Below are 15512 nucleotides of genomic sequence, written 5' to 3' on the forward strand. Positions count from 1 at the left end.
ATTATGTTGGTATTGTCGTAAACATTTGTATATTGTCTTTGCATTAGGTTCGTATTGTCGTAAACATTTGTATATTATCTTACAATTTGTATATTGTCTTTGCATTATGTTCGTATTGTCTTAAAATTTGTATATTGTCTTTGCATTGAGTTGGTATTGTCTTAAAATTTGTATATTGTCTTTGCATTAGGTTGACATTCTCTTGACATTTTTATATTGTCTTTGCATTAGGTTGGTATTGTTGTAAACATTTTTATATTGTCTTTGCATTAGGTTGGTATTGCCTTGACATTTTTATATTGTCTTTGCATTGGGTTGGTATTGTCTTGACATTTTTATATTGTCTTTGCATTAGGTTGGTATTGTCTTAACATTTGTATATTGTCTTTGCATTAGGTTGGTATTGCCTTAAAATTTTTATATTGTCTTTGCATTAGGTTGGTATTGTCTTAAAATTTGTATATTGTCTTTGCATTAGGTTGACATTGTCTTGACATTTTTATATTGTCTTTGCATTAGGTTGGTATTGTTGTAAACATTTTTATATTGTCTTTGCATTAGGTTGGTATTGCCTTGACATTTTTATATCGTCTTTGCATTGGGTTGGTATTGTCTTGACATTTTTATATTGTCTTTGCATTAGGTTGGTATTGTCTTAACATTTGTATATTGTCTTTGCATTAGGTTGGTATTGCCTTAAAATGTGTATACTGTCTTTGCATTAGGTTGGTATTATCTTGACATTTTTATATTGTCTTTGCATTGGGTTGGTATTGTCTTAAAATTTGTATATTGTCTTTGCATTAGGTTGGCATTGTCTTGACATTTTTATATTGTCTTTGCATTAGGTTTGTATTGTCTTAAAATTTGTATATTGTCTTTGCATTAGGTTGGTATTATCTTGACATTTGTATATTGTCTTTGCATTGGGTTGGTATTGTCTTAAAATTTGTATATTGTCTTTGCATTAGGTTGGTATTATCTTGACATTTTTATATTTTCTTTACATTAGGTTGGTATTATCTTAAAATTTGTATATTGTCTTTGCATTGGGTTGGTATTGTCTTAAATTTTTATATTGTCTTTGCATCATGTTGGTATTGTCTTAATATTGTATATTGTCTTTGCATTAGGTTGGTATTGTCTTAAAATTTGTATATTGTCTTTGCATTAGGTTGGTTTTGTCTTGACATTTTTATATTGTCTTTGCATTAGGTTTGTATTGTCTTAACATTTGTATATTGTCTTTGCATTAGGTTTGTATTGTCTTAAAATTTGTATATTGTCTTTGCATTAGGTTGGCATTGTCTTGACGTTTTTATATTGTCTTTGCATAAGGTTGACATTGTCTTGACATTTTTATATTGTCTTTGCATTAGGTTGGTATTGCCTTGACATTTTTATATTGTCTTTGCATTAGGTTGGCATTGTCTTGACATTTTTATATTGTCTTTGCATTAGGTTCGTATTGTCTTAAAATTTGTATACTGTCTTTGCATTGGGTTGGTATTGTCTTGACATTTTTATATTGTCTTTGCATTAGGTTGGTATTGTCTTGACATTTTTATATTGTCTTTGCATTAGGTTTGTATTGTCTTAAAATTTGTATATTGTCTTTGCATTAGGTTGGCATTGTCTTGACGTTTTTATATTGTCTTTGCATAAGGTTGACATTGTCTTGACATTTTTATATTGTCTTTGCATTAGGTTGGTATTGCCTTGACATTTTTATATTGTCTTTGCATTAGGTTGGTATTTTCTTAAAATTTGTATATTGTCTTTGCATTAGGTTTGTATTGTCTTAAAATTTGTATATTGTCTTTGCATTAGGTTGGTATTGCCTTGACATTTTTATATTGTCTTTGCATTAGGTTTGTATTGTCTTACAATTTGTATATTGTCTTTGCATTAGGTTGGTATTGTCTTGACATTTTTATATTGTCTTTGCATTAGGTTGGTATTGCCTTGATATTTTTATATTGTCTTTGCATTGGGTTGGTATTGTCTTACAATTTGTATATTGTCTTTGCATTAGGTTGGTATTGTCTTAAAATTTGTATATTGTCTTTGCATTAGGTTGGTATTGTCTTGACATTTTTATATTGTCTTTGCATTAGGTTGGTATTGCCTTGATATTTTTATATTGTCTTTGCATTGGGTTGGTATTGTCTTACAATTTGTATATTGTCTTTGCATTAGGTTGGTATTGCCTTGACATTTTTATATTATCTTTGCATTAGGTTGGTATTGTCTTAACATGTGTATATTGTCTTTGCATTAGGTTGGTATTGTCTTAAAATTTGTATATTATCTTTGCATTAGGTTGGTATTATCTTGACATTTGTATATTGTCTTTGCATTAGGTTGGTATTATCTTGACATTTTTATATTGTCTTTGCATTGGGTTGGTATTGTCTTAAAATGTGTATATTGTCTTTGCATTAGGTTGGTATTATCTTGACATTTTTATATTGTCTTTGCATTGGGTTGGTATTGTCTTAAAATGTGTATATTGTCTTTGCATTAGGTTGGTATTATCTTGACATTTTTATATTGTCTTTGCATTAGGTTGGTATTGCCTTGATATTTTTATATTGTCTTTGCATTGGGTTGGTATTGTCTTACAATTTGTATATTGTCTTTGCATTAGGTTGGTATTGTCTTAAAATTTGTATATTGTCTTTGCATTAGGTTGGTATTGTCTTGACATTTTTATATTGTCTTTGCATTAGGTTGGTATTGCCTTGATATTTTTATATTGTCTTTGCATTGGGTTGGTATTGTCTTACAATTTGTATATTGTCTTTGCATTAGGTTGGTATTGCCTTGACATTTTTATATTATCTTTGCATTAGGTTGGTATTGTCTTAAAATGTGTATATTGTCTTTGCATTAGGTTGGTATTGTCTTAAAATTTGTATATTATCTTTGCATTAGGTTGGTATTATCTTGACATTTGTATATTGTCTTTGCATTAGGTTGGTATTATCTTGACATTTTTATATTGTCTTTGCATTGGGTTGGTATTGTCTTAAAATGTGTATATTGTCTTTGCATTAGGTTGGTATTATCTTGACATTTTTATATTGTCTTTGAATTGGGTTGGTATTGTCTTAAAATGTGTATATTGTCTTTGCATTAGGTTGGTATTATCTTGACATTTTTATATTGTCTTTGCATTGGGTTGGTATTGTCTTAAAATTTGTATATTGTCTTTGCATTAGGTTGGTATTATCTTGACATTTTTATATTGTCTTTGCATTGGGTTGGTATTGTCTTAAAATGTGTATATTGTCTTTGCATTAGGTTGGTATTATCTTGACATTTTTATATTGTCTTTGCATTGGGTTGGTATTGTCTTAAAATGTGTATATTGTCTTTGCATTAGGTTGACATTGTCTTGACATTTTTATATTGTCTTTGCATTAGGTTGACATTGTCTTGACATTTTTATATTGTCTTTGCATTAGGTTGACATTGTCTTGACATTTTTATATTGTCTTTGCATTAGGTTGACATTGTCTTGACGTTTTTATATTGTCTTTGCATTAGGTTGACATTGTCTTGACATTTTTATATTGTCTTTGCATTAGGTTGACATTGTCTTGACATTTTTATATTGTCTTTGCATTAGGTTGACATTGTCTTGACATTTTTATATTGTCTTTGCATTAGGTTGACATTGTCTTGACATTTTTATATTGTCTTTGCATTAGGTTGACATTGTCTTGACATTTTTATATTGTCTTTGCATTAGGTTGACATTGTCTTGACGTTTTTATATTGTCTTTGCATTAGGTTGACATTGTCTTGACATTTTTATATTGTCTTTGCATTAGGTTGACATTGTCTTGACATTTTTATATTGTCTTTGCATTAGGTTGGCATTGACTTGACATTTTTATATTGTCTTTGCATTGGGTTGGCATTGTCTTGACATTTTTATATTGTCTTTGCATTAGGTTGGCATTGTCTTAAAATTTGTATACTGTCTTTGCATTAGGTTCGTATTGTCTTAAAATTTGTATACTGTCTTTGCATTGGGTTGGTATTGTCTTGACATTTTTATATTGTCTTTGCATTAGGTTGACATTGTCTTGACATTTTTATATTGTCTTTGCATTAGGTTGACATTGTCTTGACATTTTTATATTGTCTTTGCATTAGGTTGACATTGTCTTGACATTTTTATATTGTCTTTGCATTAGGTTGACATTGTCTTGACATTTTTATATTGTCTTTGCATTAGGTTGACATTGTCTTGACATTTTTATATTGTCTTTGCATTAGGTTGACATTATCTTGACATTTTTATATTGTCTTTGCATTGGGTTGGTATTGTCTTAAAATGTGTATATTGTCTTTGCATTAGGTTGGTATTATCTTGACATTTTTATATTGTCTTTGCATTGGGTTGGTATTGTCTTAAAATGTGTATATTGTCTTTGCATTAGGTTGACATTGTCTTGACATTTTTATATTGTCTTTGCATTAGGTTGACATTGTCTTGACATTTTTATATTGTCTTTGCATTAGGTTGACATTGTCTTGACATTTTTATATTGTCTTTGCATTAGGTTGACATTGTCTTGACGTTTTTATATTGTCTTTGCATTAGGTTGACATTGTCTTGACATTTTTATATTGTCTTTGCATTAGGTTGACATTGTCTTGACATTTTTATATTGTCTTTGCATTAGGTTGACATTGTCTTGACATTTTTATATTGTCTTTGCATTAGGTTGACATTGTCTTGACATTTTTATATTGTCTTTGCATTAGGTTGACATTGTCTTGACATTTTTATATTGTCTTTGCATTAGGTTGACATTGTCTTGACGTTTTTATATTGTCTTTGCATTAGGTTGACATTGTCTTGACATTTTTATATTGTCTTTGCATTAGGTTGACATTGTCTTGACATTTTTATATTGTCTTTGCATTAGGTTGGCATTGACTTGACATTTTTATATTGTCTTTGCATTGGGTTGGCATTGTCTTGACATTTTTATATTGTCTTTGCATTAGGTTGGCATTGTCTTAAAATTTGTATACTGTCTTTGCATTAGGTTCGTATTGTCTTAAAATTTGTATACTGTCTTTGCATTGGGTTGGTATTGTCTTGACATTTTTATATTGTCTTTGCATTAGGTTGACATTGTCTTGACATTTTTATATTGTTTTTGCATTAGGTTGACATTGTCTTGACATTTTTATATTGTCTTTGCATTAGGTTGACATTGTCTTGACATTTTTATATTGTCTTTGCATTAGGTTGACATTGTCTTGACATTTTTATATTGTCTTTGCATTAGGTTGACATTGTCTTGACATTTTTATATTGTCTTTGCATTAGGTTGACATTGTCTTGACATTTTTATATTGTCTTTGCATTAGGTTGACATTGTCTTGACATTTTTATATTGTCTTTGCATTAGGTTGACATTGTCTTGACATTTTTATATTGTCTTTGCATTAGGTTGACATTGTCTTGACATTTTTATATTGTCTTTGCATTAGGTTGACATTGTCTTGACATTTTTATATTGTCTTTGCATTAGGTTGACATTGTCTTGACAACTTTAGGATAATTTACAGAAGAGAACACTCAAATAAAGCAAATACAAATAGTGTTGGCAATGATCTCATCCCACCCCATGTTAATATTAATAGTGTATGCAAGTTATATTTGAAGGATATACAATAAACCAGTAACAAAATGCCTTACCATCCAAATGTATGGGTATAGAAATTTCCTCGACTTCAGCTCCCAGAGTTGTTAGTTGAAACGCTGTTGTTTTAACAATATCAGCGACATCTTGTTGTAATTGCTCGTGACTGAAACCTTCCTTCAGTACGCCGATCTTTACACCCGGTGTCTTTGTACTAAACTGAAAAAGAAAAATGTACCATGATAAAATACCATTAAATTACAACTATTTATTTGACTGCAAATATAATCTTTTGTCACCTTTAACAAAATATGGTTTTATATATTTTTCAAAAGTTTTAATTTATGACTGATTAATTATAGGAAAATACACAAAATGTGCACTAAGATGTTGGCGGTAATATATATGGCGTTTAACCTTTTCGCAACCAGTTTCCTCTTTTCATCACAAATTCACAAAATAGTCCTTTTTAAAATCTGCACTTTAGATGATGGGGACAAAACTAACAATTAAAAATGTTGGTCTGTTGGTTCCAAAATATTGAAGAATATAAAAAAAATGACAAAAAATTCGGACAAGAAAGTCAGGTGGTGAAAAGGTTAAAATCGTATATTTGATCATTTTAAATGTTGCTATGTGCCTTTATTTTCGATTATTTCCACTGCTTATCTCCACTGCTGGTGGAAAGATTTGTCTCAGTGGGAGATCGTAAGTGCACAGGTCCATCTAGTCAATGTAAATGACTCCCTAAAGTCTCCATGAATATTGGTCCAACACAATCTTAAAAATTATTTTGGGGATATTTCCACGTCTAATAATGTGCTATACACATTTGATGGTGGCCAAATCTGATGAAATGAGGATATCTCAACACCACAATCCTATTTCAAAGATCGGTATTTTGGGATGGAGAGAATAATTTCATATTCAAAATTGAATCACTTAATTTTTGTAGATGACGCTTAGTCCGAGTGGAGAGGTTGTCTTCTGGGCACGCACGAGAATTGAGTCCTAAGCGAAGATGATACACGACTAAAAACGCGAAGTATCATGAGCGGCATGCGCTATGACCGTCTGACGCATGCGCAAGTGACGACTCCCCCGCTTTAAAAAGTGCTAAACAAATACCCCTTTACTATAGGATGGTACAGTGAAATTAACTGGTTGTCTGGGATCCAAGCCATTGTCTGGACCAGCAATAGCCTGCAAAAAACAAAAAAAAAAAACATTTAGACTATCATTTTAATCAGGAAGTACCGCGATTAAAGTAGAAATCATTGAAATCAAGCAAGAGGGGTTGGGTCACTGTAATGTTCAAAATGTGTAAAAATATATGGTCACTGAAGATTTCCAAAAAACAACCTCGAAAATTGATCAAAAATGCGTTTTTTTTGAATAGTTTACAATTTGTTCCTATGACAGTAACATTCCATCATATCACAAAATTTTGTTCGGTGACCTATCTTAAAAAAATATATGTACTGTTATAAGGACTACATATGGCTGTCACGAAAAAATGGGAGAATTCTATATATTAGTATAAATTATCTATGGAATACATTAAATCCTATGGACAATGTTCCAAAATGGCCGCTTTTTATATTTTCTTGTAAACATATTCCTCTTTCTCCCTAAAAAAATTTAAATATGAAGGACCTGCATGTATGTGAATCATCACACAAAAATGTTTGAATGATTTACTGTAATCGTTGAACACTAGTTGATGATGATCGGACACTGGGTCATTTTGAAGGGAATTACACATAAATCACACATTCCCACGCTACTGCCACAGAACAACTATCAAAGATAAAGATTCAATTACTACTTGACAGTTACCTCTAACAGTAATGCACAGTCATAAACGTTTCTTGCCATAGGTCCCACGCAATCAATTGTGAACTCAATTGGCACAATACCAGTATAAGGAATTAATCCATATGTGGGTTTCATGCCCACAATACCACACCATGCTGCCGGAGAACGTACGGATCCAGCTTGGTCAGCACCCACTGCCATATCCACGTATCCAGCAGCAACCTTTAAAAAGCAAAAACAGACAAATTACGCTGTTCAGTTGACAAGAGTTTGCTCTATATATAAATTATACGTCATGTGTGTTTGATTACCTAACGTTTTTAGGTTCATTTGCTGCAAGTTACAGAGCACATACCTAAGCGACCGTCCCTCAGCAAATAATGAAGCAAAGGCATTTTCGATGTCGAAATCGCGAAACTCGTCCCTTTTACGCAAACTAGGACGTTCGAATTACTAAACGAAGTACAGGACGTTGAAGACAAAATATCAAAGAATCAACACATACCAAAAATTATATCTCAAAATTGAATATTCGTGGTGTATTTTAAGTCTACCCGGACCGGAAGTGAAATTTTTTTAGTACTCTAAATATCCAAACATATTTTAGTATAAGGTAGTAATAAGCTGTTGTTTAGATGTTTCTTATGTTTGACCATCATAATAATTTAATATTAGAAATACTTTACTTTGTGACAAAGGTATTGGTTACATTGCTGATATCTTTGGAAAATAACACATCGAGATAATGTATTTACTATCCGAAATTTACCATCTATCACCAACCCAGAATTTCAAAAGTATCTTAGATGCAATTCCGGTTAACCTGAAGTTACCCCCCCCCCCCCCTAAAGAATGCCAGCCACGCGGCCGGCTGTTTCGCTAGATTCTTGTTTTGTTTACTTGAATGAAAAATTCATAAACTTAAAGTAAAATAAATTCATAAATTAAAATTAAATTAAATTAAATTAAATTAAATTAAAAAGTAATAATCGTAGTAAAATGTATGAATTCCCTATAAGTTTACGTTATGTAATGAAATAATTCAATCTCTAAGTCTTGGTGTCTAATTTATTTAATTAGTATACCTATTCTAAGTGTTCAATTAACAGAGTAGTGAAACTATTGCGCCGTATTTTCTATACAGATGAAGATTTAGATGAGATTAAATCACTTAAGATTGACGACCTATTTATTTCTGTACCCACTCAAGGGCTTTCTGGACTTCTTTTAAATAGTCCTTTGCAAATCTGCCAGAATTTTCTGATTTTCCAACTCTTGAATATGTGATATTTCTCAAATACTAAATCACTTTCTGATTACTGAAAAACGCATAATTTGTTTTTGTTACCAGTGATGCTGTGCATTTCCCATTACTGTACTGTACTTTACGATTACTGTACCATTTGTAGTTAAATTTCATTGTGACGACTGTGTATGTGGACAAGCAGTCTGTCGGCTGAGATAGATCCGCTGTTAGCAATGCACATTTCAATTAAAGAACTGAAGATATCATTAGAAAATGAACAATATGTATAGTACATTGTATCAAAGCAATCAGACTTGCTGTTCTGAACAAGAATTCGAAAAACTATAACTTTTTATCAAATAATGGAAGATATCATTACGAAATGAACAAATCTGAGAGAGGTCCACATGTAGTAGCTATATATGTAATATCAAAGCAATCGGACTTTCCGTTTTTTACAAGAAGTCGAAAATAACACTTTTTACCAAAAACTACAAAAATATTCACCAAAATTGGAGATTTAAAGATATCATCACAAAATGAACAAATCTGGGAGAGTTCCACATGTAGTACCTATATATGTAATATAAAAGCAATCAGACTTGCGGTTTTTAACAAGAAGTCGAAAATATCCTTTTTACCAGAAAATTGAAGATATCATCATGAAATAAACAAATCTAAGATAGGCCTACCCAAGGTACATATACACCAAGTATCAAAGCATTCAGGCTTGTAGTTTTCAAGAAGAAGTCGAAAAAGTAAAACATTGACACGGACGACGGACAATCACTTATATGATAAGCTCCGCTCGACAAAGTCGACAGCGGAACTAATAAAAACCCCAAAATGACCCTGTGTTTTGTTTTGTTAATTGTTTCCTCTTAGTTTGTTTGTTCTTGCGTATTTCTTTTTCTGTCTTAAATATTCTGTATTATTTATGCGATAACAAAATGAATAAAACTTATATAAATATAAAAAAATACTTTACCAGTGCCGCACACCCACTACTAGACCCTCCAGCTGCATAATTCGTATTGTGGGGGTTTCTGACTGCACCCTTTGTAGTTATATAGCTAGTTCCAGAAAAACACATGTCTTCACAAGTCGACTTTCCTGTAATCCGACCACCTGACGAGTGAATTATATATGAGATATTAGAAAATAGTATAAATACAAATGAAGGTTACGCGGAATACAAGTAATTTTCCCAAACGAGGCGGCGTAGTTTTTGAATAGAAAGCACACGTGTGTTAACAGTTTTGTTTGTGCTTGGGTAATTGGCAACTGTATTTAACAGTCAATGAACAATGACCAATTGCTGAGACTCAATAAGCATGCGTAGTTTTTCTGTCACGTGTTTTTTTGTACAGTTAAGGGGGTGTATTTCCTGTAGTTTTATTGACATTCAGAGTTGATATTTGATAATATTTCTGTTTTAGTATTAAAGCGCGGTGGTCGTCGCGCAGCGCGTGTTCGAATTTCGTGTAAACAAACAATGTATTTTACACGCGTTGTATACGTCGCTATGAGTCCCGTATCGAACAGGACGCGGCACAACGACTGCCGTCCTTTAATGTTTTACAATTATGTGTTGGAACAGTCAGGGATCGACAAATGATACATTATTTGTGGGTAGTGAAGATCGTGAAGAATATCGCATAACGTGGGTTCTTATATGTATTAGGGTTATAATTGTGGTAAGGTCACTTTCTTGATATAACATAGGTTTAGCATTGAATGTGATGTAACCAGTGACTAAACAACTTGCGTAGTAGACGTTGTCGTGATATAGCGACAGCATTTAGAGGATAGTGCGCCTGTCATTTAATGCGCATATTTTGACACATTCAAACTTAACAAAATTGTGCGATTTCATTCCTACTATGAATGAGGATCATTTATATTGGTTACAGATAGTAACGGGCGTTGTTGGCCCGTGCCCTGGACAGATGCCTTTATCACTCTAGAGAGTCGGGGGTATTTTCGTATACTGTAATTTAAATAAATAAAAAAATTTAATTCATGGACATGACATGAGCAAGGTGTAAAATGAAATCAGTTATTTTATTCTTCTGTAATTTGTACAGAGATATTATTTTTTGTAAGTGTATAAAGTATTTTCCAAATTAAATGTCGTAATTCGTACGCAATTTCAAATTATGATTCATAAACACAAATTATAAAAAATATTATAAAAATGTAAAATGTAGTTAGGAATTTGCTTTATCTGTAAAGTGTAAAAACCTATTTTTTACAGTAAATGGAACTTTCATTGTATTTCCTGTAGGAACGTTAACGTAAAATGCGTTTTTATTTCCTGTAACCTGTACCAGCTACCCCCATTGCCCTTTCTCTAATTGTACAATGTTTCAGTTTAACTTCATGAACGAGCTCTGATATATTATGTAATTAGCTCCCTTGATTCATACCTGCATCTAGTATCTTGGTAACAACTGTTGCATCATATTCAGGCACATAACCTTCCAACACGTAACTCCCATTCATCATAGGAACACCAGCTACTGGGATATTGTCTTTAATAGCAACAGTTTTACCGTGTAATATACCGTCATCGGCGCCTTTAATATCACAGCGCCAGTACCTTCCATACACAACATAAAACATGGATTCAATAAGACGTCACTAAATTTGATTCGGTGAGATTCTTGCGAATTTATCTGTTCACTACAGATAGTCAGAAGATACAGTTAATCGACTTAATTCCCGAATCCCGCTTAAAAGCTAGATGAATTTAAAGCAGATGGGTCGCGCGTGAATTTAGTATTAAATAAAAACGCATACTAAAACGCAAAGGCTCATGGGCAGACGCTATGGCCATCTGACGCATGCGTAGGTGACGACTTCCACGCTTTAAAGTGATGTTGTCATCGCGGCCATGTGCATTCGAATATTTGTGTAGCAACAAATTTGAGCCGAATGTATACACGTTGCTATGCATAGTATGGGACCCATATAGAATGCACCTGGTCGCCACGACCACTGTCTTTAAATAATCTCTTTAATGGTTACATTTACCACCCATTAAGTTGATTTTCAACCTGCTTAGGTCTGTAGCCAGGGGTTCTTGGGTATTTCACAGGAAGGGTCGGTTCTGGATAACTATCCACCACATCCATAGCACTACATATTACATTTTCTATAAAATCTGATCACAAAAAACAAAACAAAACAAAAACACCAGTTATTCACCAATAATTCCAAATTTTTCATTTATCATAAAATACTATAAATATTTAAAACCAATTAATTAATACCTCGATAATGGTTTAAATATTCGTTGTTGATATCTAAGCCATTGTTTGTTGCTATCTCTTGAAGCCTTTTGATCGATGGTACTCGCGCAGCAGGCGCCTTGTAGACATCTACAGATTAATAAAACGAAATGTAAATATAATAAAATTTTAATACACACAAGAATTATGATATGATCATTTCATCTCGTATACCATATTTATCATATGGTTCCACGTATCATGTAGATCCCGCGGATGTTTTCAATATTCCATCAGCGAAATATAGAAGGCAATAACACGAGCCAAGAGCCATCGACTACCGGCCTATCGCAGTGTTGCCAGTGACATTTTGAGAATATCGTTCATGAGCAGCTACCGGTATATAAAAGGAATAGGCTTTATCAATCTGATTTCAGTTCTTGTTCTACGGTCAATGCATTATTAGAGGTATTATCCAACTTGGTACGTTTTACAGAATATGCATTATAATGGACTTTTTTTATTTTATCGTGCGGGCTCAGTGAAATATGGGACGGAGTTTACGCATGGTCAGTAATTATCTCACCAGTCGCCAGCAGTCAATTTGTATGAATTGCGTACCAAGGATTTGTACTAGGACCATTTCTATTTACCATATATAATAATAATCTGATGCTATCGGACACAGATTGTTTTTTGCTACACAGTAAATTCTTCATAACCTCAATGAATGACCGAATATACTCTTGTGTGCCTTTTTAGCACATCCGAAAGTCATTCAAATAGTTTAAATATTGAAATTGACAATCAACTAATTGACCAAACCATTTCGTTTAAATATATGTGAGTCTTTAAATTGTAATATTTATAAAATTGAAATTTGTGATAAAAAGCGTTCTAAAGAGAACCCTATCACACAATTGAAACTACTAATATACTCTAACGTAATGGTGTATAATTGACTATATTGATGTGGTCTGGTGTATCTGTCATAATTATTGGAATCTGCGTCCGAATTTGCATATTTTATTAGATACAAATACTGATTTGAAACTGGCGTACTAAATAAGAAAAATAGGAAAAGTTTACAAACCAGCTCTGCTGACCGAAACCACATTTATTCACCCTTTATTCCCACTTAGTAACTTACTAGTACTTTCATCAGCAACTTACTTTCATCTCTACTGCAGGCCCTCTCCGGTCCATATGTGCTTGAAGCAAGCCTGTATACTGGCCGTAGAAGTTGTTGTTGGATCAATCTGGAGTAGGTCAGACTTGTGACGCATGGTCGTAATGTGCTGATCATGGTTCAATCTAAAAAGCACCAGATTATCACTGCAGTACTGCTACTTCAGGGGTAGTATCCCCGGGGGGGGGGCGGCTATGTAGAAATTACCTATTGTAGACGTGTTATTACGCACATTTTATTTTGTATTCATCTATTGTCACATACATATGAACCAACGCCTATATAACAAGATTTCAACGAGTATGGGGTGAATAAACAATGTATTTTACACGCGTTGTATACGTCGCTATGAGTCCCATGTCGAACAGGACGCGGCACGACGACCACCGCCCTTTAATATGGAGAGAATGTCTGTAGTTCGACAATAACTGATATTTTTCGACGTGGCGGTCGCGTGGAATTTTGAAATATAACATGTTAATGACGAAAATCTAAATTCTCTCTGATAAATGGTGAGAATTATCAAAGGTCAACACATATTTGCGAGAAAATGTATCTACATGGCAGAACAAAATTATCACCAAAATCACCAATACCGATGCGTGAAGTCTTGCCAAACTGCGAGGTGCGAGGGCCTAATTGTTAGCAAACTGCAAATCAAAAATGCAATAGTTGCATTCAAAATAAATAAATTCTTTATACCGAAGAAATAAAAAATTTGCAGTTATATTTTTGTGTGTATTTAGCAGTCTCCCCTCATATTTTCCTTCGGCATTCAACCGCATATTAGATCGCCCGAGCAGCGACGATTTCGATAGCATATGCAGGCCCGTAGCCAGCACTTTTGAATAGGGGGTTCGAAAACAACAATTATATATTTGATGTGAAATGTGTGAATTTTATAATATTCAAAAAGTGTGTTTGAGCTCTGTTACAGACATTTTTATATTATCGGTTTTAAATTAAATTTTATTGGTAAGATATTTCACATAACATCTTTGAACTATTTTACCATTTTAGAGAAGGGGTCCTGAGCCATTCCTCGCCTACAGACAAACACTTCCACACCATTGATCCACTACGGCAAAATGTTGTACACAAAAAAGACAAGACTGTACGTATCTTAGCATTATTGTCTAAGTATTTTAAGGTAGAAGGCTACTTACGAGTTTTTTCGCTCTTCGCAGATGTTAGCGCACATAAAAGTGACACGATTTCACGTCGAAATCTGTCTACAATTATTCGTTTTAGTATTAGTCAATTTTGTATTATGTAATTTTATTTCTGTACAGGGCCTCAGCCTATCGTACAAAATGTAATGGGTAGAAAAGTGCATAGCACGTTTTAAACACAATACAACATCCATGTAAACATATGGTACTAAGTTAAGCTGAATTCATATTCATCTCGTCGCTTGAAAACTTTTAAAAGATATAGAGCTATTTGATATATGGTGTGGCAGTTTGTGTAGCGACGAAGTAAGCCCAGACTGTCAGTATTTGCATAATTGCATAGGGTTATTGACAAAAGATCAGCCCTTAGATCATTATAAAATGGACATATAAAAAGAAAGTGAATTTCATTTTCTACCATGCTAAATTCGAACGTATCACTGCAAAAACTAAAAAAATTATTGATCGAACTGTATTTTTGTGTGTCTACCTAATTCAACATTATGTTTATGGCCAAAACAGCGAAAACTCGTCAGTATATATTTTAGTCTATAATTGCTTGCCAATGAATCTCCCAGGTTATAATACTACTTTGATTTTTCCAAAAGTACACAGCCTGGATGATTGTGAAATTGAGGCATGCCACTATTTTTTTTATTCTTTGAGTAAATATCCCTAAGAAATTTGCAGTATCTCCAACTTGTTTTTCAAACCAGACAATGTTGAAACCATATTTGAACAGGAGATTTTTATGTGGGTTTCCCAAGCAAGTCTGCCGGTCTTGTCTAATCGTTTAAGCATGATATAACATGTTTTGGGGTTTCAGTAATTTTAACCAATATGAGATACAACGCTTGAAATAACCACAGCACAATGGCAGCCTTCCACATTCGTCTAACATCGCTACATTTTTGTACAACTATTAATAATAAATACCGGGTAGATATCTGCAAAATGTTATCTGTACTCTCTCCATTTCCGAATTTACGTACCCCCATATCGCTACCATAAGAAATAGTTGGCACAATGATTGCATCAAACAAATTAAATGCTCTAACCAATAGCATACTACCAAGTTTCTTACAGTATGTAAATATATTTGGTTCACTGTAAATCTGTTTTTAGAGGGCGGTAAAATAATATGCATACAGTGGCAGTTTAGCAGCGGTCTCAATAGACTTT

The 15512-nt window shown here is 33.0% G+C and overlaps 1 protein-coding gene across 2 annotated transcripts in view; it reads right to left on the bottom strand.

Moving 5' to 3' along the window:
- The window catches only part of LOC102801964 (uncharacterized), a 76660-nt gene extending 63322 nt beyond the window's left edge, over nt 1–13338 (bottom strand). The window contains exons 1-8 of one of the 2 annotated variants that reach the window (XM_085506195.1): nt 13143–13338; nt 12012–12119; nt 11773–11902; nt 11166–11338; nt 9725–9864; nt 7512–7712; nt 6801–6875; nt 5729–5891 (exon numbers count right to left, since the gene is read on the bottom strand). In XM_085506195.1, the coding sequence (XP_085362321.1) occupies nt 5729–5891; nt 6801–6875; nt 7512–7712; nt 9725–9864; nt 11166–11338; nt 11773–11902; nt 12012–12119; nt 13143–13275 (1123 nt within the window). In that variant the 5' untranslated portion in view covers nt 13276–13338. The remainder of the gene's footprint in view (nt 1–5728; nt 5892–6800; nt 6876–7511; nt 7713–9724; nt 9865–11165; nt 11339–11772; nt 11903–12011; nt 12120–13142) is intronic. The other variant, XM_085506196.1, reaches the window with a different exon arrangement.
- Between the last annotated feature and the right edge of the window lie 2174 nt (nt 13339–15512).

The sequence above is a fragment of the Saccoglossus kowalevskii genome, chromosome 12 (genome assembly GCF_978046115.1).
Source record: "Saccoglossus kowalevskii chromosome 12, keSacKowa6.1, whole genome shotgun sequence".
Lineage (NCBI taxonomy): Eukaryota > Metazoa > Hemichordata > Enteropneusta > Harrimaniidae > Saccoglossus > Saccoglossus kowalevskii.